Source organism: Toxotes jaculatrix, chromosome 1, assembly GCF_017976425.1.
Source record: "Toxotes jaculatrix isolate fToxJac2 chromosome 1, fToxJac2.pri, whole genome shotgun sequence".
In the NCBI taxonomy this organism is placed as follows: domain Eukaryota; kingdom Metazoa; phylum Chordata; class Actinopteri; family Toxotidae; genus Toxotes; species Toxotes jaculatrix.
Window position 1 is genome coordinate 18,489,424 of NC_054394.1, and position 23,065 is coordinate 18,512,488.

Consider the following 23,065-nt stretch of genomic DNA (forward strand, 5'->3'; position numbering starts at 1 on the left):
CAGTTCACCGTGGCTTCCCACTGGAAACCTGAATGTCTCAGGATATATCCACACGTTGCTTGGGCATCTGGCATGTTCACCCAGTTACTGTAGCTGACATCTGAGCCATCAAGCCAAGCAAGAGAACCTGGGATAGGACAAAAAAACTCCAATTCATTTGATCAAACTTATATTATGATTTTTTCTGCTATTCAAGAAAAATGCTACAGACGATGATCTCACAACAGATGTTAAGACAAGGTCCCTCTCCATGGCTTTTCTTTCTCAAAATTAATTGTTAAAATGCACTTTAGCAATCATGAAACAACAAAGCAAACAGAGTGAGCTGGAGACAGGGTGTATGGATGATAAAGACTCATTCTCTCTGAAGGAAAATAAACACGTTTGTAAATCAGGCAGCTTGACAGCGAGCCTATTGAAAAGTCTGAATGAATGGGAACCTGCTACACCTGCTGCTTGAGGAAGATATCCAAATGTGTGTTTGTCTTCCAACAAATGTCAATGCATTTCAAATCTTTAAAATGGAAGTGCAAGCTGACTAAAGAGAGAAAGCAGGGCATCTCTGACACTTTTCAATTTTGAGATATAATCACTGATCACAGATATCTTTAAATTTGTTGTTCATACATGCAACAAAGTACTTAAAATGTTAGCTAGTAAAAAGGTAGGTTTGCAATTGTTTTCAGCTGAAATAAATTGTTAATTTATTTCAGCTGACCTCTAGCACTCGAAAATGTGTAACATGTAAACTCACTAAAGATTTATATAAAGCCATTAGAACGCATGCAGAATCTACTCTATCCACCTCTGTCCACACGACCTCTCACCCTCAGTGGCAGCAGACTCGAGCGTGAGGTTTGGAGCAGCAGGTGCCAGTCCGAGCCACCAGTCCTTCTTTGGCTCCAGGTGCTTCTGAAGGAACTGCTGAGTTTCATCATTCAAGATGAAGGCTAGGTGTCCTCCGCCTCGCTCACACCATCCCTGAGCACTAAGAAAGGACTGCTGCAGACCCACAAACTCGTAGCAGGAGCCATCGAAACCCTCCTGGAATTCTGTGCAGGATAGAGTCTCTGTATCCTCCTCAGCATAAGTCCAGCTGAGGAAGAGAATCATCAAATTCAATGTGGGGAAAGAAGTGCTGTCCATCTCTGTCTCTGCATCTGTACACTGTTCAGGCTCTCTGGTAACACATCTTTAAAGGGTACATGACGTCAGCAGCTTGTAACACTAATCAGCTCTTGAGGACAATTTCTGACATTAGGATGCCTTCCTTGACAGCTGCCCACCTTTGTGTTGTGCCCATAATTCTTGTGCACAAACAAAGCTCAGGCGTGTAGTGAAAAGGGACACGACAATTGTCAACAGCCACTGATTGCTCCGCTGCCTCCATTACTGTAGGGCTCCACAACCTGCAGCATGAGATAAGCTTCTCATTCAGACCTGTTCCTACCATGAAAATGTCAATCTGGACTTTAAAGGGAACAAGAGGCTTTAACTGTCTCATTGGCCTGATGTTGTTCAGACTGATGCTGGAGGTTTAATAACTAAGAAAAAAAAATTGAGTTAAAAAGGCAATACTCATTACTTTTACAACAGGTTTAATTTCTTATTTTAAAGCTATACAAAATGTTTTAGAATGTTATTACTCTGATGAAAAGGCCTTTCTCATGTCACACATGACTTGTTACAGTAAGAAAAACACAGTTGTGACTAATAAAATAAACAGTGGCTCTGCTGAGTATTGAAATGTAGTTTAAGATAAAGTTTATTTTATAAAACAAATAAGTTAAAATGAACAAGTAAACACGACACATTTTGTTTGTACATTTTCCATAGACTGTATAAAACATGGACGTAGCACCCGTGACGTCATCCATTGGTTTCGGCGAGTCGGTTTTGTGACTAAACCATGACCATTTGAGCTGCACCATCTTGGATTTTAGTAGGAGTGTACTTTCCATATTTGGCGAAGAGGCGGTTACTGTATGGGTCCGCCGACCGAGAACCCGGCCACTTAGCTCGGAGCAACCTATGGGAGTAACCGAGCTAGCCTAAGGCTAATCAGCTAATCAGCTAGGCTAACAAGCTAAGAGGCAGCTACACGCAGCTACATCCACCACACAACAGTCCCTGAGTCCGACCCGACTCCGGTCCTCTATCTGTATCAGCAGCGACCATAAATTGGCAATTAAGTCATAAGCCAGCAGCAAAATATGCTAATACATTCTAATTAGTGCAAACATCCAGGTAAAATAGTAAGAAATTTACTTACCGAAAAAACTGCAACACAGAGTCCTTCGACGGTCAGTTAGTACAGTCTACGCTACAACAAGCCATATTGTCACAAAAAACTATCCGAACATTGGCAAACAAACACGGACATTGCAGCCCCTGTCAACCGCTGGAGGCAGCCGGAGGCCTCTGGATGTAGCCGCCTAGCCCATCCGATGCTTTTGCAAAGAGCTAACTGCCAGTGCCTGTCTATGGAGCTGTCACTCAACGTAACCACGCCGTAATTTATGTAAGAATTTTAAGCCTGAATAACACTAAAACGGTTGTGGTACAGCCCACCCCCAGTGTTCACGGAGGTGGAAACTATCAATTGAGACCAAAAACAAAAAATGTACCAGGCTGTAAATATGTTTTTTAGGCTGTAAAGCTGCCTATTTTAACATGGGGGTCAGTGGAGAATTGCTCGCTTCTGGAGCCCGCCCCCAGCGGCAGCCGAGGAACTGCAGCTTTTTGAACGCGGAAGTGATCCTCACTGCTGAAACCTACAACTCCCCCCTTGACATTTTCACGTTACATCCGTTGATGATTATCCAAAGAAGGAATGTGGTATCTTTTTTTATTTAGGTGTAAGTATTTAGGATCTATGGCAATTTATGGGGTGTAATATAAGCAGCTAAAAATGACACAAAATTAAGGTATTAGAACTTCACTCCCCTCCTTCTGTAGTTACTGCTCTCTGCCTTTGTAGGGTAGTTTATCTTTGTAAGACAGTGAGGGAAACTAATAGGAAAATATAATGGGATGTCTTTGGAGTTACACCTGAAACAAGTGGGTTGATTGTCTGTAACAGCCATAATAGAGGCATTGTGTGTCTGAGTTTGTAAGTAAGAGAATGTCAGTGTTAAAGAGCTGCTCAATATTTTTCAAGAGCCTTTCTGGATCCATGGAAACTACAGCTTTGACAAATTCATGCAGTCTCTTGCTCTCATGTGATCTTACTTATCTGACAGTGTATAGGTAACAGTAAACAAGCAGCATTCAGCCATACTTTCACGTTGTCACTGCCACACAACACATTTTTCAGCCCTCTCCCCAGCTGCCCCCCAGTCTCTTTTTTAGCTGCAGGGGGAACTTCAAAAAGAGGCCGAACACAGAGGGGAGCAGGACTCTGTATATGTGTGTGTGGTGAGAGAATAAGGGAGGACTACATTCCATCCATCCATTGTCTCTCTCACACACACAGAGACACAGATACACACAATACATGCACTCTCTGTCTCCCTCTTGCAAATTAATTACTTCCAACTGCCCCTGGAGCCTTTGATGACATATAAAGCCATGGGCATTTGCACAGGCCATAAATAGAGTTTGTGTTGTTGGTGTGTTAGCGATGGAAGTTTAACTCACAGTTGAAACTTCAATCTACAATTCTGCCTCCCATCATTTAATTTTAATGCAGAGAAACCACCTTGAAAATAAGAAATTATTCATATCTCAGAACCATTTTCCATGTTTATTTAAAGTAAAAATATGCAAAATTCACTTCTTGCTCATAGTTGATAATTTTGCTTAATGTATTAAGTTGGACATTCAAAGCTGTGGTGTCAGGACATGGGGCTTCAGGGTCTCTTTAGCTGCATTACTGCTGCTTTGCTACAATGGTGCCCCCTAGTGGCAGCTGTAAACAAGTGGTTCCTCAAAACAACTACCTTAGTGAAGAGTTATTGCGGCGGGCATTGTGGGTAGCTGGGAGCTCGTGTGTATAGTACAAAGGCAAGACCGCGACACAGGGGACGGGCGGCGGGCATTGTGGGTAGCTGGGAGCTCGTGTGTATAGTACAAAGGCAAGACCGCGACACAGGGGACGGGCGGCGGGCATTGTGGGTAGCTGGGAGCTCGTGTGTATAGTACAAAGGCAAGACCGCGACACAGGGGACGGGCGGCGGGCATTGTGGGTAGCTGGGAGCTCGTGTGTATAGTACAAAGGCAAGACCGCGACACAGGGGACGGGCGGCGGGCATTGTGGGTAGCTGGGAGCTCGTGTGTATAGTACAAAGGCAAGACCGCGACACAGGGGACGGGCGGCGGGCATTGTGGGTAGCTGGGAGCTCGTGTGTATAGTACAAAGGCAAGACCGCGACACAGGGGACGGGCGACGAATGATGGAGGACCCGTTGCAGCCTATGGTTGCAGCGGATATTCTAATTCAGTGGTGTAAATTTCTAACAAATTTAATAAAATTATATAGACCCCAATGACAGAGAATAAAGCACAGGCTTTTGGGGTTTAAATACAGTTTGGATGCACTTATATTTGACTTTAATGTTTCCATTTTACACTACTTAATACTTTACTACATTTCTTCTTGCACTTTTTACTCATCTCCTTGTCCAGCAGCTAGGCAATATAAAATTGCAATGGTAGTTCATATTTTATATTAATTTGCCTGCAGGAAATGGCAGGCATTCTGTTGAAAGAGAAAGGAGAAGTGAACTAAAATGAAATATCAAGGAAAGCAGAGTAGAAGTAAGAGGGAAAAAAATAATATATACTCAGGAGCTGTAGGCGCACATCAGCAAATGGAGAAATGGCACTGTCCAAACATATACTATAAAGGCTAGAACATATGACTGATTAAACATGTTTTCATTTTCATTTCAATAATAATATTCCATCCATTCAATAAAATGTAATCACTTTTTACAGTTTACCATCCATTTCCATCTATCTACAGATACATTATATTCAGTGCTTGACAAGTGAATACAATTAATCTGCTAAATGAATATGTATGCAATTTGGATTTAACTGAGATGTCAGAAAAAACATTTTTGTATTGTTCGCTCACATGCGTGATAAGTTTTAATGCTAAAATAAGTGTCCCACTCTGCCAACAAAAGTGTCCCAGTCAACCAGAAAAATTATACTTCTGTAAAAGAGGGTGAGAGCAGTCTACTACTACAATCCTGCAGTAAATCCTCCTTCATGAAGGTTTCCATGTTACTTTTTTTTTTTTAAACTGTGCTTAAGAGGTGTTGATGCAACTGCATGGTTGTTTGAAACACTGTTTTGTCATCCTATTATTTTACTTTTATTTTACAACAGACACACTTCTTTATGTTGCAATGCAGTTCAAGAGTACCGCAAACTTCAGCCTCCGAAATGGTCATATGGTTGAATCAACACATTTGACACAGTTTCAACAAAAAAAAAAAATCAATATTATAACTTAAATGAAGGAGGAGCTATTGCAGGACTATAACAGATGTTATATTTGTATCTCGACTTGGCCATAAACAAACAAATAAAAAAACTACAACTCCCACCGTTCATCGGTTGCAGCCGGATGTTCATGTTGCACAAATCTGGCGCTGATCTATCCGGGTACTTCATTCACTGCTTCCTTTCGCGCCGGGTAACCGGAGAGCCGTGCGTCCATGTGCGCAGTGACTGGGAATTGAGAGTCCTCTGAAATATTAAAATCCGAGCCGTAAACAGAGTTTTCCTAATGGATCCCGAGTCTTTGGTCGAGGCCCTTCGGGGGACGATGGACCCCAATTTGCGGGAGGCCGCAGAGAGACAGCTGAACGAGGTAAAAGTTGAGACTAGCCGTTAATGGTGATGGCAGTGGTGGCGCGGTCTCGGCTCGGGCCTGGGCCGTTCACAACATCAAGATGGTGCGATCACGCAGACTGGGCTCAGCTGCCGTTACCGTGACAGATGCGGTGCTAAATTCCGCCACTAGATTCGTATAGTGCTACTGTGTCTTATGCTTTTACCCAATACACCACCGTGAAGACACTAACGTGAATCCAGTAGCATTTCATAAAGAAAAAATCATTTCGGTGCCAGTAACCAACGTCAACGTTAGCTTGAGCCAGCTGTGTCGCTAATGCTAAACAAGCTAACCCTTCTTGTCATGCTAAGGAGGTAATTGTTAGCTCGTCAAACACAGCCTCGGTACAGTTTTGACTAATAGCAGAATCGACCCGATTCCATGTTACATGTTATTCGTGTCTTAACAAATTAAGCTGAGCGAATGCGGGGCATGTACTAGTTAGCGTGTATAACAGTGGGATAGTGATGTCTCGCTGTGTGGCTAATATCAGCCAGCTAACGGAGCTACTTGTTGGATGGGCTGCCGTAGCTACATAGCTGCTGCTCACGTGTCACTGTGACAAACCATGAAGTGATGACTTTCTAAAAAAAATAAGAAAGAAACCGAATAAAACATGACATCGGCCGACTTTTCACTGCTGTTTGCCTTAGCCGTACTTAATATTTGATTGGTAACTTTAGAACTACCTCGTGAAAAAAAATATTATAAAATGGAGTTTTACGCCACACGACTTCCATGTGAGCCATGTTAGCAGTCCGGTGTAGTGAAAAAGTTGAGTTGTCTCTCTTAATCCGCTAGGTGTGTTTTACTTTTGACCGGTTAATCGCACCAAAATCACAAATTAAATGTCTGAAACTGAACTGGATAAGATTAACTACAATTTCAAAATAATGCCATGAATAGTTTTTATCGTTTAACTTATTACAAAAACTAGTAAACAGGGAATAAAAACTCAAATCATATCAATATTTGGTGGGAACAATTATTGCCTTTTAAGACTACACTTCTACACAGTTTGTTTTTCCATGGTACTTGGCAGGTAGGTTCTTGGAGAACTTGCCACAGGTCTTCTGTCTCTTCATGCTATCCCAAACTGACTCCATGATGTTAAGATCAGGGATCTGTGGGGGTCTTACCATTCTCTCCTCTTCATCAGTTAGTATGGACTGCATCCAGTATTAAACAACTTGAACCTTTTAAGTCATGACCACCTGTTTTGTTTATGGAGATTAAATGCATGTAGAGCTGAGAAAAATTAATAATTTTCAAGCCCAGTTTGTCTGTGTTACACAATTGGCATTGGACAGTCGAATCACAATTCCATTATTAAACTCTACTGTTCTTCTCCTTCTGTCCTTTTGTAATCTAGTCATTACACGTGTTCAGTATGTTTTGCTCCAATCAAGTAACCTTTCCTCCATGATTATTTTTGGCAGTTCAAGGGGCTTGAGTTTTTTTTTTCTTTCTTTCTTTCTTTTTTTTTTTTTTTTTTTAACACCCACATACGCATTGATAGTGATGGATCACTTGAATGGCATAGATGCAAGAGTGTTCACACACAGCTGGCTAGAGTTATTCGACCTGTGTATTGTCTTCTGGAGGTGGATGGAGTAAATCTGTTGGAGTGCATCGTTTCTAAATACAGTTCCTTGCTTAGTCATAAACTCTGACTCTGTTTTTCATGGAAAATGGCCAGATACATATTGAATAAGGCTTGACAAAGTGCTCATATACATTACGTGAACTTTAAACATTTTGTTACGTTGTGTGCAGTGTGGTTCAAATCACACAGTGATATACGGTGGAGCTCTGCATACTAGTCTGATGTCTGGAATCTGCAGCATATTTATTAGTGATTTTCCTCACAGAAACAACAATCTTAATGTAAGAGTTGGTCATGTCATTTTCCACCTTTACAAGTTCACAGGGTTAAACTTAATGCAGCTTTCTTTCAGGAGGAGCAAATTACCCAGAGGTTGATGTACCTTAGTTACTTGAGTGCTTAATCATATTTTAGGTCAGAAAATTGGCTTGCATTTGTAATGTCATGGTATTGGCTGAAAAGACTTGCACTGTTGTCAGTCACAGCTGGTTAATGTGAGCAGCTGTTTTTATGTTAATAGTTGTGAACATCTTGGTGATGTGGTATAGTTTTTTTTCTTCTCTGATAACTCAGTTTTTGAGGTGTGATGAACATTGACTTTTAAAAAATGATGGAGCCCATAGATGATGTTAAAATACAATAAAGCTCTAAATTATTAATCAGTTTTAAAAAGGTAAAAAGGCAGTGTTGTTTTTTGTTGTCAGTTGCCTAGCAACAGTGTTTATATGACTGAATTGCAGACATACTGTGTACTCAACATGCCATATCAAAAATACAACTTCCACTAAGTTCCATAATGGCTCACCAAAAAGCGTAAAGGCACATTCATCTTTGTTCATTGTTGTTCATCACAGTACAACACTAATGCGAAGGAGTAGGTTTTGTGCAAAATGGTTAAAAAAAAACCCCTGCTTCATACAAATTATTATAAAATAGTACGAATAACAGGAGATTCCACATGTTGTTTCAGTGTTTATAACAGATTTATATTCAGCTGTTTTCAATTCTGATTTACAGGGTCACACCCAGGTAAATTTTTTGTCAACCCTGCTGCGTGTCACCATGTCGGATCAGCTGGATTTGCCTGTCAGGCAAGCAGGTGAGTCTAAACTTTGACATGTAAAAATAGTTTTACAGTTGGTAAAAGCTGATGTGAAATAAAACTTGACAAAACATAAAATTGACTGACTGTCTGACAAGAATTGTGTGAGGGAGGTATTTAAAAGCAGAGACAGATTCAACACAAAGAGCAGTCTTTCACATACATTGATTTTTGTTTTTAGTCTTTACCCTTTTTAACCATTTCAAATGGGTATTCTGTTATTTAAGATAAGATAACACTTCATTGATCCCACAGCAAGGAAATTCACTTGTTAGGCAGCTCAAAGCAAAACAGGAGAAAAGGATAAAGTGCAGAAAAACAAGAAGTGTGCATGCAATATTTCATTGTAGAGCTCAGTTTTTTTATTCCTTTTAAATAATTTCATGACTGATTGGATGATTCAGTCTTAGATTGAGACTGAGATTGAATTAAAAAAAATCCAAAATTGTATTTTAACAAAAGAATGTGAAAATAATTGCTGGTGAAGCTGGTTGAATACTTCACCTAGTCTGCTCACAGCAATTTTTAACTATAGTTTTTATTTAGTTCAAATCACTCAAGCATCCAAAAAATAACCTGCAAAGTAACACTTGATTAGGACATTAAATTGTCCTTGATTGAACTTTTCAGGACAGTGTTTTCAGTGTTGCTGTTTTGAGTCTTGATCGATGGTGTTATTTCAGAACAACATTATGACACACAGGCCATGCTTTTTCCTTCTTGTATCTACTGAAGCCACATAAGTTTTCTGAAACACCCTTGTACTGTGTGACCTACCACCACCTACCATTCTGCATCTGACTCTAGTTTTGTCAAACTGCATTAGATGAGAAATAGTCACTTATATAATAATTTAAAAAAAGACAATTTAGCGATGACACATGATTCACACTTGTATTTTTGTGAGGCGAAAGTGCTACACTGAAGTGCAGTTGACACGTGGAGTTGGTTAAATATAGCTTGTTTTGCTTTAGTCAAATGCTTCTGTGAGGAAGGTGTTAATGGAGGGAAAAATCAATGGTCAAAGTTAAAATCTTGACTGAAGTTGTTGCAGAAAGTTGCACAGATCGCATCTGAATCATTGTGTGTCCACTTCCAATTGTGTGTTTTATAGAGCTGTGCTTTGGTGCAATAAATTACTTTTCCAGCTGTAGGAAAAATGTCTGACAGTGTTTAGAGCAGGCTAGAGGAGGAGCAGCTCCTCCAGACTCCATAGAAGCTGTCGGAGTAATATCACAAGTGGAGCTGGTTACAAATGTACGTTGTCTTAATTTATTGTTGGGCAGCCCTTGTGTGGAGTGATGCCCAGTATAAAAAGTTTTTCTTGGTAGTAGTAGTAGAAATAATCATGTTTCGTCTCTTACGATTGTTTTATTTGACTGACAGTTAGTTATTACATAATACTTTAGTGAACAAATTGATCACATGCATTAATTGTAATTGTTTTATATAAGACTGTCTCCAGACAGCATGGTTGAATGCGGGATTGAGTTGTACTTGAAGTACTGGCAGCATGTACAGTATGTGCTGAGTTTTTGTGATCTCTGCTCCTGAAATTTCTGCTGCCAGCCCAATATAAAGGAGGTAAATTTGTAGCAGATAGCAGAAAGAAGTTTCACCTTTAAATACTGACCATGCTGAGGTCAATGTTACCAGAGTTAATTGAGATTTTTATGGGTTTTATTGAGTAGAACTAACCATTCAGTATTTTTTAGTATTTGTTTCCCATGTTTGTTGTGAAGAATCTGAGCAGTTGCACCTCCTAGCGTTACCAGTCTTCAAATTCTTAAATTCAGATTTTCTCAGTAGTAGGAGTAGATTAAAATGCTAGCTACAGATATTGTGGTAGGCTTTTGTTGGCCCACGAAACTTAGTTTTATACGGAGACTGAGGTAATTTTAAATAGTTAATCCACATTGGTCTCAGTCCCCACAGTTTAGACATGTTCTTTCTTTTGGACTGGAGCTGCAGTTGACAAACACACAGGCTGTCTTTATGTTAGAAAACAGTCGATAGGTATAGCCAATTTTATAGCCACGTTTTTTTTAAAAAATTATTTTATTTACCATTTTCAGTCATTTTTTAAGTTTGCAGCCGTTTCATCCAGTCACAGATTTTCCTCCTGTCTATGAATGTAAATTATGGGACAGACTCTTAGTTGCATAGCAGTGTTGCGGTTTGGTGGTCATAGGCAGAGGGGAGGGGATTTATTCTCTTGTCAGCAATGATAGGCTGGATTATGATTGCCTTGCCAGCGGTATAGACGTTTGTGTCAGCAGTCTGACGTTTGCCTCCCAGCCTTCACTCCTCCACTCCCTCAGATGCCTCACCCTGCGAGCCACAGAACTCAGAGCGGGGCCCCACATTGTAGATATGAACCCAGCTGACACCCCGGTGCCACATTCAAAACTACTGAACTACAGATGGAAGAATTTATTCCTGCAGCTTAGGCTTTAGGCGGTTCTAAATTCACACTACTGTGTTGTACACAGTCATAATGATTTAAATGCAGTCAATATGATGGGTTCAAATTTGGGAGTTGCATAAGGTTGTACACCAACTGAATTTTAAAACCAGGCGTATTGGTTTAGTTACTTTGAAAAGCCTCTGTAAAGCAAATTGCAGATAAACTATTATCGCTTGCAGATTCTGGTATTCAGTTCTTAGATGGAGAGCTTAATGTTTATGTGCAGCAAAGTGTCAAGGGCTTTTTTGGTTCATAAATGTTTTAAAGATCTTGGTCACAAATATTTTTGCTAGGCAACCTTCTCAAACTGAAATTTATAATTTTTTTTTTTTTTTATACAAATGAAGGTGCGTACAAGTGTGTTATAGGCAAATAATATTCCACAGCATTTCATTTTTGTGATATTTATTAGTATACATTGGCTTTCAGGTTTGGTCTGTGCTCTGACCCCTGTGGTTTTTCTGTTCTCTAGGTGTGATTTACCTTAAAAACATGATAACCCAGCACTGGAGTGATGGAGATGGTTCAGGCACAGAGACACCTGTCAATAACATCCCTGAGGAGGACAGGCAGTTCATTCGAGATAGCATAGTGGAGGCCATCATTCACTCCCCCGAGCGCATCAGGTAACCACGCACCTTGTTGGCTGAGAGGAGCTCAGGAGACTTTATTGTCCATCCATGTTTGCTCTTAATAGCCCTTTTCCACTTCACATACACTAATCTGTCACCATCAAATAAACCAGTCTAAAACTGCCTTTTTGAACTTTGTCAGGGTCCAGTTGACAACATGTATCCACCACATGATCAAGCATGACTACCCCAGCAAGTGGACGACCATTGTGGACAAGATTGGCTTCTACCTGCAGTCAGACAACAGTGGAGGATGGCTGGGAATCTTGCTCTGCCTTTACCAGCTTGTCAAAAACTATGAGTATGTCAGTTCTCTCATTTTATACTGTATTATAACACATGGTGTGAGGCTAACGTTATGCTTGTGTGGCTGATGTGTGAAACAGATATAAGAAACCAGAAGAGCGTCAACCTCTGGTGGCTGCCATGCACATCTTCATGCCTATGCTCAAAGAACGATTTATCCAGCTGCTCCCTGACCACTCCAGTGATTCTGTCCTCATACAAAAACAGATCTTCAAAATCCTCTATGCCCTCTTCCAGGTAATGTCACAGCAAGGAAGATCTTCTCCTTAGCTGGGGATCAAGAACAACTCTTTAAGTTGTGTTTTTGTCTTCCAGTTTTGGAAGAAGTACAACTAGTGTTGAAAATAAATGTGATTTGTTTTTAGAATTTGTATTTTATTCTTAAAGCTATAATGCCTCTCTTTTGGTGTTAACATGTCTAAATATCAAGTCTAATTTGGGTAAGATTTAGAGAAATGACTTTCTTGTTCTTCCCCGCAGTACAACCTCCCCCTGGAACTCATCAACAGACAGAACCTAACAGAATGGATGGAGATCCTGAAGACAGTAGTGGATAGAGATGTTCCTCCGGTAAGGAGACGAAACGAATTCATACCGTACTAATATTTCCAACCACTCCTTACATATTGTTTGGTTTCTACGATGTTCACATTTATGTTCTCCACAACCTGACTGTGCCAGTGTTGTCCTTGATCTGTGTAGGAGACGATGCAGATAGATGAAGATGAGCGGCCTGAGCTGCCATGGTGGAAGTGTAAGAAGTGGGCCCTTCATATCTTGGCTCGCCTGTTTGAGAGGTAAAGGTCAAATAATTATTCCCTTAACTTGTTTGTATTTTATTTTAATTATTTAATTATTTATTTATTGCCTGTTGAAGAACATTGACTTTATTGAACCCTGAATGCAGGTATGGAAGCCCAGGCAACACAACCAAAGAGTACGCAGAGTTTGCTGAACTTTTCCTCAAGGAATATGCTGTTCCTGCACAGCAGGTAAGCCCTTGTGGCTCTCTAGTCAGCCTGAACTATGTGTCTTTGGAGTGCATCTCACAAATTCAAGGAATTTCTTTGTTTACTAGGTGCTGCTGAAAGTCTTATACCAGTACAAGGAAAAGCAATACGTGGCTCCCAGAGTACTCCAACAGACACTGAACTACATCAACCAGGGCATAGCACATGCTCTGACGTGGAAAAACCTCAAACTACACATCCAGGTAAAAATGTAACATGTTTGAATGTCCAGAAAATATTTACAGTATTTATAATACTGTTTGTGATAAGTCTTAGTTATTAGTTGTGCAGAAGCTAATATTAATTGCCTGATATTCACTGTGTTAATGTCACTTTGTGATTGTGACTTTCTGATTTTGTTTTCCAGGGCATCATTCAGGATGTGGTGTTCCCCCTCATGTGTTACACAGATAGTGATGAGGAACTGTGGCAGGAGGATCCATATGAATACATTCGCATGAAGTTTGGTAAGCAGAGAAAGTTGTTCCCTGTAATCCTAATGGAATCCTGTGCATCAGTGACAACTAACAAACCCTCACTCCAATCTCTGCTGTTCCCCTTAGATGTATTCGAGGACTTCATCTCTCCAACGACAGCAGCCCAGACACTCCTCTTCACTGCCTGTAACAAGAGGAAAGAGGTGAGCTGAAATAATTTTGTGAAACTTTGATTTTTGTTAGAGAGACAGTTCTTATAATGAGAAAAAATCTTCCTCTCTCCCCGCAGTTCATGTTTAATGAGGCCTAAAGAGTAATCCAGTGTGTTTTTCTTACTCTGCATAGGTGCTGCAAAAGACTATGGGCTTCTGCTACCAGATTCTCACTGATCCCACCTCTGACCCCAGGAAAAAGGACGGTGCACTCCACATGATAGGCTCTTTGGCTGAAATCCTGCTCAAGGTGACCAGCTCTCAGTCATGTTTTCACTATGTCTTCCACCACACAGTGCTTCCTGTTTCCTCCACAGTTTAAAAGTTGAAAGGTGTTGAACATTTGTAACAGGATTTTTATCGCACCCTCGTGTTTGTACCATGACTGCCCTCAGAAGCATTCAGTTGTAAATAATAGTTTCTAACTGGGTTAAGAGATGATCGTGCAGAAGCTGATTTAGCTATGGGCTGTTAGAGATGGTGAAAACTATTTTGCCTACTTTATTGTGGCTTAACAGGCTATTGTTGATTAGCCATCAAGCAAAAATTCAAGTCCTGATATTGTGAAGTTGTCATTAACCAAATTACCCAAATGAAGTCTGAAAAGCCTCTTTATGGATGGAGCCATAGATGGATTTTTGTTAAAACTGAAAATGCTGAACGTGTGGGATACGTGTTGAAAGGAGTGTTTGACTGTCTTGTGAAAACTGACAGTTTTTATTTCTTTCTGTACACAGAAAAAAATATATAAGGACCAGATGGAGTTTATGCTGCAGAATCACGTCTTCCCCCTGTTCCGCAGTGAATTGGGCTACATGAGAGCCAGAGTAAGTGGTAATCTCCTAACAGACAGACCTCAAGATTTGTATGATGATGGCGCTGAATGAAGTGGCTTTGAAATTTATAATAATAATTAACTGTAGTTTAGGTGCTTTTAATTTGCCCTGCCATATTTTCTCAACCTCTCTGTTTTCACAGGCCTGCTGGGTGCTGCATTACTTCTGCGAGGTGAAGTTCAAGAGTGACCAGAACCTGCAGACAGCTCTGGAGTTGACCCGCCTTTGTCTAATCAATGACAATGAGATGCCCGTTAAGGTTGAGGCTGCTATTGCGCTGCAGGTTCTCATTAGCAACCAAGAGAAAGGTGAGCAAAAAAATAAAGCCATACTTTTAATAGTTTGCTGACTGCACTACATACAATGATTTTCCTTTTTATAAAGACTAATTGAGTTATAGTTTAAGAGTTTTACTAAACCCATGTACTGTAATCTTTAGCCAAAGAATACATCACTCCCTTCATCCGGCCCGTGATGCAGGCACTCCTGCACATTGTCCGGGAGACAGAGAACGATGATCTCACCAATGTCATACAGAAGATGATCTGTGAATACAGTGAGGAGGTCACTCCAATTGCAGTGGAGATGACACAGCACTTGGTAAGTGCAATCATTTTACACTTACGAAGCACTTTATTAGGAACACCTGTACCACCTGCACCTTCTTATTCATGCAGTTTTCAAGTCAGCCAGTCATGTTGTGGCTGTGCATTGTCTAAAACCATGCAGATACAAGTCAGGAGCTTCAGTCAATGTTCACATCAAACATCAGAATGTGGAAAAAATGTGGGAGCGGCTACAACAGCAGAAGACCATGTCTGGTTTGTCTCCTGTCAGCCAAGAACTGAAGTCTGAGGCTGCAGTGGGCACAGGCTTACCAAAACTGGACAGTTAAAGACAGGAAAAAGCCTGGTCTGATGAACCTGGATTTCTGCTGAGACACGCAGTTAGTAGAGTCAGAATTTTGCATCAGCAGGATCAGTGCACCCAACCTGCCTTGACTGTCAAGGCTGGTGGTGGTGGTGTAATGGTGTATGGAATTTTCTTTGGAGTTTTCTTGCACCACTTTCGGCACTTTAATACCAATAAATCATGGTTTGAATTCCACAGCCTATCAGAGTATTGCTGCTGACCATGAGCATCCCTTAATGGCCTCAATTTACCATCTTCTAATGGCTACTTCCAGGATGATAATGCACCATGTCATAAAGCAAAAGTTGTCTTATACTGGTTTCATGAACATGACAATGAGTTCAGCTATCTTCAGTGGCCTGTTTTGCTTGTGAGCTGCCTAACAAGTGAATTTCCCCGCTGTGGGATCAATAAAGTTTTATCTTATCTTATCTTAACTTATCTCCTCAGTCACCCGGTCTGAATCCAGTAGAACAGCATTGTGGTTGAACAGGAAATTGGCAGCAAAATGTGCAGATCACAAGTCAGCAGAAATTATGTGATGCAGTCATGTCAGTGTGGACCAGAACCTCAAAGGCATGTTTCCACTAGCTTGTGGAATCCATGCCTCAAGGAACTGAGGCATTTTTGTGGGCAGAGGGAGGCCCTGCTAATTATTAGTATGGTGTCCTAATGAAGTGCTTGATGACTCTAAGAGGCTACAGGTTGTCATCATTCACCATGATACCATCCCATTCTCCACCAGTGGCCAGATAAACTCCCCCTGTGGTTGCTTTGAATGAGGAGAACTGCAATCCCAAGAGAAAAATATCAGTAGAAGTCATTGAGTTTGAAAATGGTTTGCACTACCTAAAAGACTGGGCTTCATTCAGATGGAGTACAGGTAGCCAAAATAAGTTATTCCCTCCCTAACCCAAAAGACCCAAAGATGTATGTAATGTGCCTGACAAAAATGGGAACTTCATATTCAAGTAAGGTACCAGGGTTATAATTGTTTGTCATTAAACATAAGCTTTTCTTCTCTATCCATAAGAAGCTCTTTTTTTTGCCACGTGAGTACTGTAACAGATGCTCAATGTTTGCGTGTTTGCCACTCAGTGACTGTGTCAGTCCCAGTGTATGATGATGTCTCATGCTTACCTTTTATATGGCTTTTAAGGGAAAGATACAATCATATTAAATCTGTTCATTTTTATCAGTTTAAGCAGTCCTAAGATGGGGAAATCAGTCAGACATCCTGCCTAATGATGAAATGTAGTGATGCTAGACAGACACAGTCATAATTTTCTTTCTGCTCACTCTTTGCCAGGCAATGACATTCAACCAGGTGATTCAGACGGGGCCTGATGAGGAGGGAGGAGATGACAAGGCGGTGACGGCCATGGGCATCCTCAACACCATTGACACATTGCTAAGTGTGGTGGAGGACCACAAAGAGGTTAGCCGCATAGCTGCTAAGCATGCTACCCACACACACGTGCACACACACACACTCCTGGCTGATCACTCATCTTGATGCCACTTCCTCTGCAGAAGCAGCTCTGGTCTGCTGTAGTGTTCCTGCCAACACACTTCAGCCACCCACCAACTCCTGGGAACACGCTCTTTTCTCACCATGTTCAAAATGACTCAGAGGCTGAGGCAGACGCTAGAAATAGTGCCGGGGCACGCTGCCACCATGTCTGCTGAAACATAGGACTGCTGGTGCTTGAAGCCAAGAAGGCATTAGATATGACCAAGCATTGCTTTACACCAAGGACTTCTGATTTCATAACAGTTCAGTAGTTTAGGTTTCAGCTGTTGTTAATGTACATCACTTTGCTAAGAAGGACAAGGATTATTTTAAGTGAATCTTTTTTTTTTTTTTTTTTTAAATCAAGGAAATTTAACCTGTTCAACCAGTGTAGAGGCATTAGAGGGCAGGTGACATTATAGAAGTGATGCACCAGGTACATGAAAAAACACTGAGAATGAAGAGGTGCTTACCCTTAGTGCTTCTAGTTGATTTGACTCAAAATAATCATTCACTTAATGTATAGGTTGTTCCATACTGTAACACAGATGTGTGATCAGGTTTTCAGTGCATGAAGAGTAGCCCTTTCAATACTAGAATCACACTCTGAATTTTAAAAGCGGTATCCTGAAACTGTGCTCTTTCAGATCACCCAGCAACTTGAGGGCATCTGTCTGCAGGTGATTGGGACTGTGCTGCAGCAACATGTACTGGGTAAGCAGGACTGGTTCTTCCAGTTCTTCTACATTCCACCTACATGTTACACTATAGCTGTCTCTCTGTTTCCCTGCCAAAGAGGTGACCTGTTGATGATAAACAAACTACATTTACCTTCTTTTTTTTTCCTTTTCTCAGAGTTTTATGAGGAGATCCTGTCCTTGGCTCACAGCCTGACCTGCCAGCAGGTGTCGCCACAGATGTGGCAGCTCCTTCCACTGGTGTACGAAGTCTTCCAGCAGGATGGATTTGACTACTTCACAGGTATGTGCTTGGAAGAAAAAAAAACAATGCATGTGCTGTTATTCAAATGGTGAGTGGGTTTTTCCTGGGAGGTCACCTGAGTAAATAATAAATGTATTTCTGTTTCAGATATGATGCCTCTCCTTCACAACTATGTCACAGTTGACACAGACACCCTCCTGTCTGACACCAAATACCTGGAGATCATCTATAGCATGTGCAAGAAGGTAAAGCAGAGCAGTTGTTGTTAACACATGGTGAAAGAGAGATAACACTCTGTGTATACATGCCGAATTATTTGTGTTGATCAGTGGTGCATTGTGAGGTTTACCTTGGCCTGTCACTTCACACAGGTCCTGACAGGTGATCCAGGTGAGGATCCAGAGTGCCATGCAGCCAAGTTGTTAGAGGTGATCATTCTACAGTGCAAAGGCCGTGGCATTGATCAGGTCAGTGTCTAACGAAGACAATCCCATTTACATCTCAGTAACACACTCTAACCTGCAAATCCAAAACATACATCTGCCAGATGCACAAAGATCTCTGTTTGACTGGGAATGAAAGATTGTGTAGATTGGACCTAATCATAATTTGTTAGCTGTAATTGTTTTTAAAGTAGACATCTGAACCTTGCTGTTGTTGCAGGTTGTGCCCTTGTTTGTGGCTGCTGCGTTGGAGCGTTTGACGCGGGAAGTGAAGACCAGCGAGCTGAGGACTATGTGCCTGCAGGTGGCCATCGCTGCACTTTACTACAGCCCCCCTCTTCTCCTCAACACTCTGGAGAATCTCCGTTTTCCCAACAACACTGAGCCAATCACTAACCACTTTATAACCCAGTGGCTCAAAGATGTCGACTGCTTCCTTGGGTAACACGAGTTTCTTACACGTTTTTTAATATTGCAAATTACAATTACAGTATACCTGGTGTTGACTGTTTCTAAATCTCTGGTCAAATATTTTGGCCTCATTCTAATGAGAGAATGAAAGATCTGGTATTATTAAAAATCCTACTAATACTACTGTTCCACTTGCTCCCCTCACAGCCTCCACGACAGGAAGATGTGTATCCTCGGACTTTGTGCTCTCATTGACCTCGATCACAGGCCTCAGGCTGTCAACCAGGTGGCTGGCCAGCTTCTTCCAGCAGCCATACTGCTGTTCAGTGGCCTCAAGAGGGCATATGCCTGTCGAGCAGAGCATGAGAATGAGGATGAGGACGACGATGAAGATGGGGAAGATGAGGACGAAACTGGTAAGACATGAGCATTTGATCTATTCAGTGTTGCATCAGCCAAATTCAGTATTGTGCTGTTGAACGATGTTCTCATAACTGTCTGAATGTAGCTGAGCTGGGCAGTGACGAAGATGACATTGATGAGGAAGGTCAGGAGTACCTGGAGATGCTGGCGAAGCAAGCGGGTGAGGATGGAGATGATGAAGACTGGGAGGAGGACGATGCCGAGGAGACAGCACTCGAAGGCTACACTACAGCTGTAGATGACGAAGACAACTTGGTGGACGAGTATCAGATCTTCAAAGCCATACTACAGAGTAAGGCGACGACCTGTTGAAGCAAAGCTTGTGTTAAATCATTCTCTTGCAAATCAAATTTAAACTGGTCAGTAAAACTGATATCTCCACGACGTAATCAATCACTAATCTCACTTTACTGTGACGCAGATATCCAGACCCGTGACCCAGCATGGTACCAGGCACTAACACAAGCCCTTGACGAGGAACAGGGGAAACAGCTTCAGGACATTGGCACACTTGCAGACCAGAGACGGGCAGCACATGGTGAGCACCAGCTGAGACCCTACCTCAATTTTCCAATAAAAATCTGATGTTTCAGTCTGACAATAAAGCTTTTTTTTGCATGCCACCATTTCCTGCTTTTTTGTTTTTCGTAGTTGCTTTTCAGTTTTAAAAAAATCTAAATGGTATTACTAATAACTTTTCATCAATATATTTACCTGAAATACAAGGTAATACGGTGTTCATAGCCTGTACCCACTGAATACTACACATTACAGTCTTGTGCATGGAAATCAGGTGCCTGTGTCTGGGATGATCAAAATCATATTGGGTCTTCATAAAAGAAGAAGAAAAAGAAGGCTGGGGATCTTTTGTTGCATCTTTCTCTCCTGTCATGTCCTGTTATGTTTTTTTTTTTTTTTTTTTTTTTTTTTTTTTTTTTTTTTTTAAATAATAAAGCCCTAAAATGCCTAAAATTGTTGCTCACACTGTGTAGCCTTAGATGAAGCTGTGACAGAATCTGCCAGCCTTGCAAACTGCCACTGAGAGCAGCAGAATGGTGAATAAAACACAAGAAATGAGTGTATTTTGAGGCTACGCTAATTTAATCAGATTTCCAATCACACTTGATTTAGGGGGGGGTGTTCCATATCAGCTGGATACAGAACATTAACAAACCTGGTCTTGTCTCAGAATTACATACTTGTTTCCTGTGGTGTTTTGTGGACAATGATGCAGGGAAGAAAAAGGCTTACACTGCAACACTTAAAACATTCACTCTCTTGAACTTCATAACTGGCAGTTAAAATGACTGACTTCAAAAAGGGGGCAGTCTAGCACAAGCTGTCTAGTGAATGAACAGTGAGCCTTGAGAAACAACTTTTTTTCTCTCTCTCTCTTTATCTCTCTCTCTCTGCTATGTTTGCAATTCTTAAGTACTGTTGCTTATCATCCAATTACAGAATCCAAGATGATCGAGAAACACGGCGGGTACAAGTTCACGGCGCCAGTGGTGCCATCTACTTTCAACTTTGGAGGCACTGCTCCAGGAATGAATTGAGTCATCTGTTCTACTTTTTATTACTCTGTGACTGATTGTAGTGAAGTGAAAAAAAGCTTGTGTTGTTCCCTTAAGTAGTGGTTCCAGAACTGGTTCTTCTCAGTCATTCTTCAATCTGTCAAATGGGAAATAGCACCAGAAGATGTGGGAAAGCAACCAAAATGCAACCAATGGCTGGGGAAAACAAACCAAGAACTTGAGCACGATGCAAGAGAAGAAGCTCTGAACAACGTTGTCTTCTGGAGCCCAGTGTGGAGGGGATACCATGATGGCAACTCTTTTGTTTTTTTCCCACTTAAACAAAATTGGGGGATTAACAGTTAGAAATTGATAATGGGACTAAATATTTCATTATCACTGTTGTGGCCAAATGGCCGTAATAAGATTATACCTCTGGTTGTGGTGATATCTACGTTATTTTCTGCATAAACAAACACTCATGTTTATGTACATACAAGCCAAGGTTATTGATTTTTCAAGTAGCCTTGAAAAACAACCAGAGGCATTTGTAAGGTGTCAACAGCTGTATTCATATGTAGCATATTGGATACTTCATAGCACTATGTGATGCCTGATCTCTGTAAATTAATGACTAGCACTTTCATATTGTTCAGGTCTACTAGCCTTCTGTATCAGACTGCAAATTTTTTAAATTGAAGACTATTTAAAATGAAAACAGCTGTAACTTTGTTACTTAGCAAGCGACTTCTGTAATGGCTGGTTGTCACACATCTGGATACAGAGTGGATCAGTGGGCAACTCGGAAACATTATTGATTTCAGGAAAAAAGAGAATGCTCTTGGTGTTCAGTATGGCTACAGGACATGTTTGTGAGCACTGAAAGTACAATTGGATACATCATTGAAGCATGTACAATTGGACTTATCGTGAAGGTCTCAAGCTTTTGGTTGGTGTATGGATGAACCATCTATATATACAACAACATATTAAAAAAAAAAAAAAGCTAAGGGAATTCATGACCATGAGTGTTTCCTTATACAGGTGCATTTCTTTTCGTTCTTTGTGAGTTTTGCAATTGGCTAGAAACTATAAGCTTTGCCTTTTCTTCCAGATCCACCAATCCATGTTCACCAGGGAGCAGTCCTCTCCTGTGATTACAGAATTACCACATTATGTGCCATATCTGTTCACAGAATCCTGGTTAGAAATACCGGCCCCCACAGCAGCACTGAAACAAATCGAGTCGTAAACACTAGGGCCCTTTGATAATTTTATCCAATGGTTTTTGCTTTTGTCAGAGACAAGCCGCCCAGTGATTTGTCCAGAAATCTGTGGAATTACATAACAGGCGTGGGACACAATAAACTCTGCATAAATGGTTTGTAATCCTGCCTTGATTATGGGTTTAATCAAAGACGGGAAGCTGGGGGGCACCAGGATTACTGTGTCAACTGCTCTGTACTAATTTATCTGAAATGTGTATAGGGATAAGCACCACTGCACTGAAGGGCAGTTATGATAAGGGCTTCTAGGTTGGGTCCTTCCTGTCTTGAGGTCCTGTCTCAAAATGTAGTTTTAAGACCTTTATTAATGCATTTTTAAATACCCCTAAATGTATGTGTTCAATCAGATTACTACACAGAAAATGGTTGGTCCAGGTATTTTTGTAAAAAACACATTGTACACATTAGATAGTAAGTGGGAATAGTCGCTCAGCAGTTTATTTTTGCCCCAGGCCTTCTAAAAGATAGTTAATTCATGCCCATAATATTTGGCTTTGGCTATTTGTGGCCCAAGTTCACTTTTTACTCATATACTTGCATAAGAGAAAGTGAAGACTAAAGGAGCTTTTAAGTGACCATTTCAGCTAAATAAATTTCCCCTTTGCCCTGAGCGCTTTGTACTTGATCATGCAGATAGAGTTTGTGTTAAGTGCAGTGGTGCAGTAAATATTATCATCTTTTACTTGAAAATATTTACAAACTAGAACTGTGTAAGTATAATCAGGAATAACATGGCTGTGGTGGAAGTAGTAGTCAGATCCTTTACTTAAGCAACAGTACAAATAAAACATATACTTATTAAAAAGTTAAGTATTATGAGTAAAATGTACTTTAAACTTAAAAGTAAAAGTGCTTATTAGGCAAAATGTCCCGTTTTAGAGTAATATACTATATATTGTTAGATAAACATGTAAGCAGCATTTTAATGTTGTAGCTGGTCAGGGTGGAGCTAATTGAACAAATGTGTATATATAACCATTTTTGTTGTTTTACATTTGAAGATGAAACCTTGAACTGGCGAACTGTGATGACCTTTTTTTGTGCACTGTTTTCTGACATTTTATAGACTAAACAATTATTGGATCATCAGTAATGAAAATATTAATTAGTTCCAGGCAATTGATCTTTAACAGTGGGTTGTATTTTACAGTTTAGCTATAAAGTG

The 23,065-nt window shown here is 40.7% G+C and overlaps 1 protein-coding gene across 1 annotated transcript; it reads left to right on the forward strand.

The window, feature by feature from the left end:
• The first annotated feature begins 5,637 nt into the window (after window positions 1-5,637).
• On the forward strand, window positions 5,638-22,918 carry ipo7 (importin 7). The gene is made up of 25 exons (XM_041059881.1): window positions 5,638-5,824; window positions 8,472-8,553; window positions 11,496-11,649; window positions 11,798-11,956; window positions 12,042-12,198; window positions 12,442-12,531; window positions 12,664-12,758; window positions 12,869-12,953; window positions 13,040-13,174; window positions 13,339-13,438; window positions 13,535-13,611; window positions 13,754-13,870; window positions 14,358-14,447; window positions 14,599-14,764; window positions 14,896-15,056; window positions 16,678-16,806; window positions 17,529-17,595; window positions 17,737-17,862; window positions 17,971-18,068; window positions 18,195-18,290; window positions 18,487-18,707; window positions 18,885-19,093; window positions 19,186-19,392; window positions 19,522-19,638; window positions 20,559-22,918. Exons 1-25 carry the CDS (start codon window positions 5,741-5,743, stop codon window positions 20,654-20,656), a joined length of 3,120 nt encoding a protein of 1,039 aa, XP_040915815.1. The 5' UTR covers window positions 5,638-5,740; the 3' UTR covers window positions 20,657-22,918.
• Window positions 22,919-23,065: the final 147 nt, after the last annotated feature.

What these genes read in the sequence shown, in the direction of transcription:
- ipo7 (XM_041059881.1), top strand. Translation starts at nt 5,741, where the DNA reads ATGGATCCCGAGTCTTTGGTCGAGGCCCTTCGGGGGACGATGGACCCC. An exon ending in GCTGCAGCAACATGTACTGG is followed by an intron (nt 17,596 to 17,736) that starts GTAAGCAGGACT and finishes TCCTTTTCTCAG; the next exon opens with AGTTTTATGAGGAGATCCTG. An exon ending in GGAAGATGAGGACGAAACTG is followed by an intron (nt 19,094 to 19,185) that starts GTAAGACATGAG and finishes GTCTGAATGTAG; the next exon opens with CTGAGCTGGGCAGTGACGAA.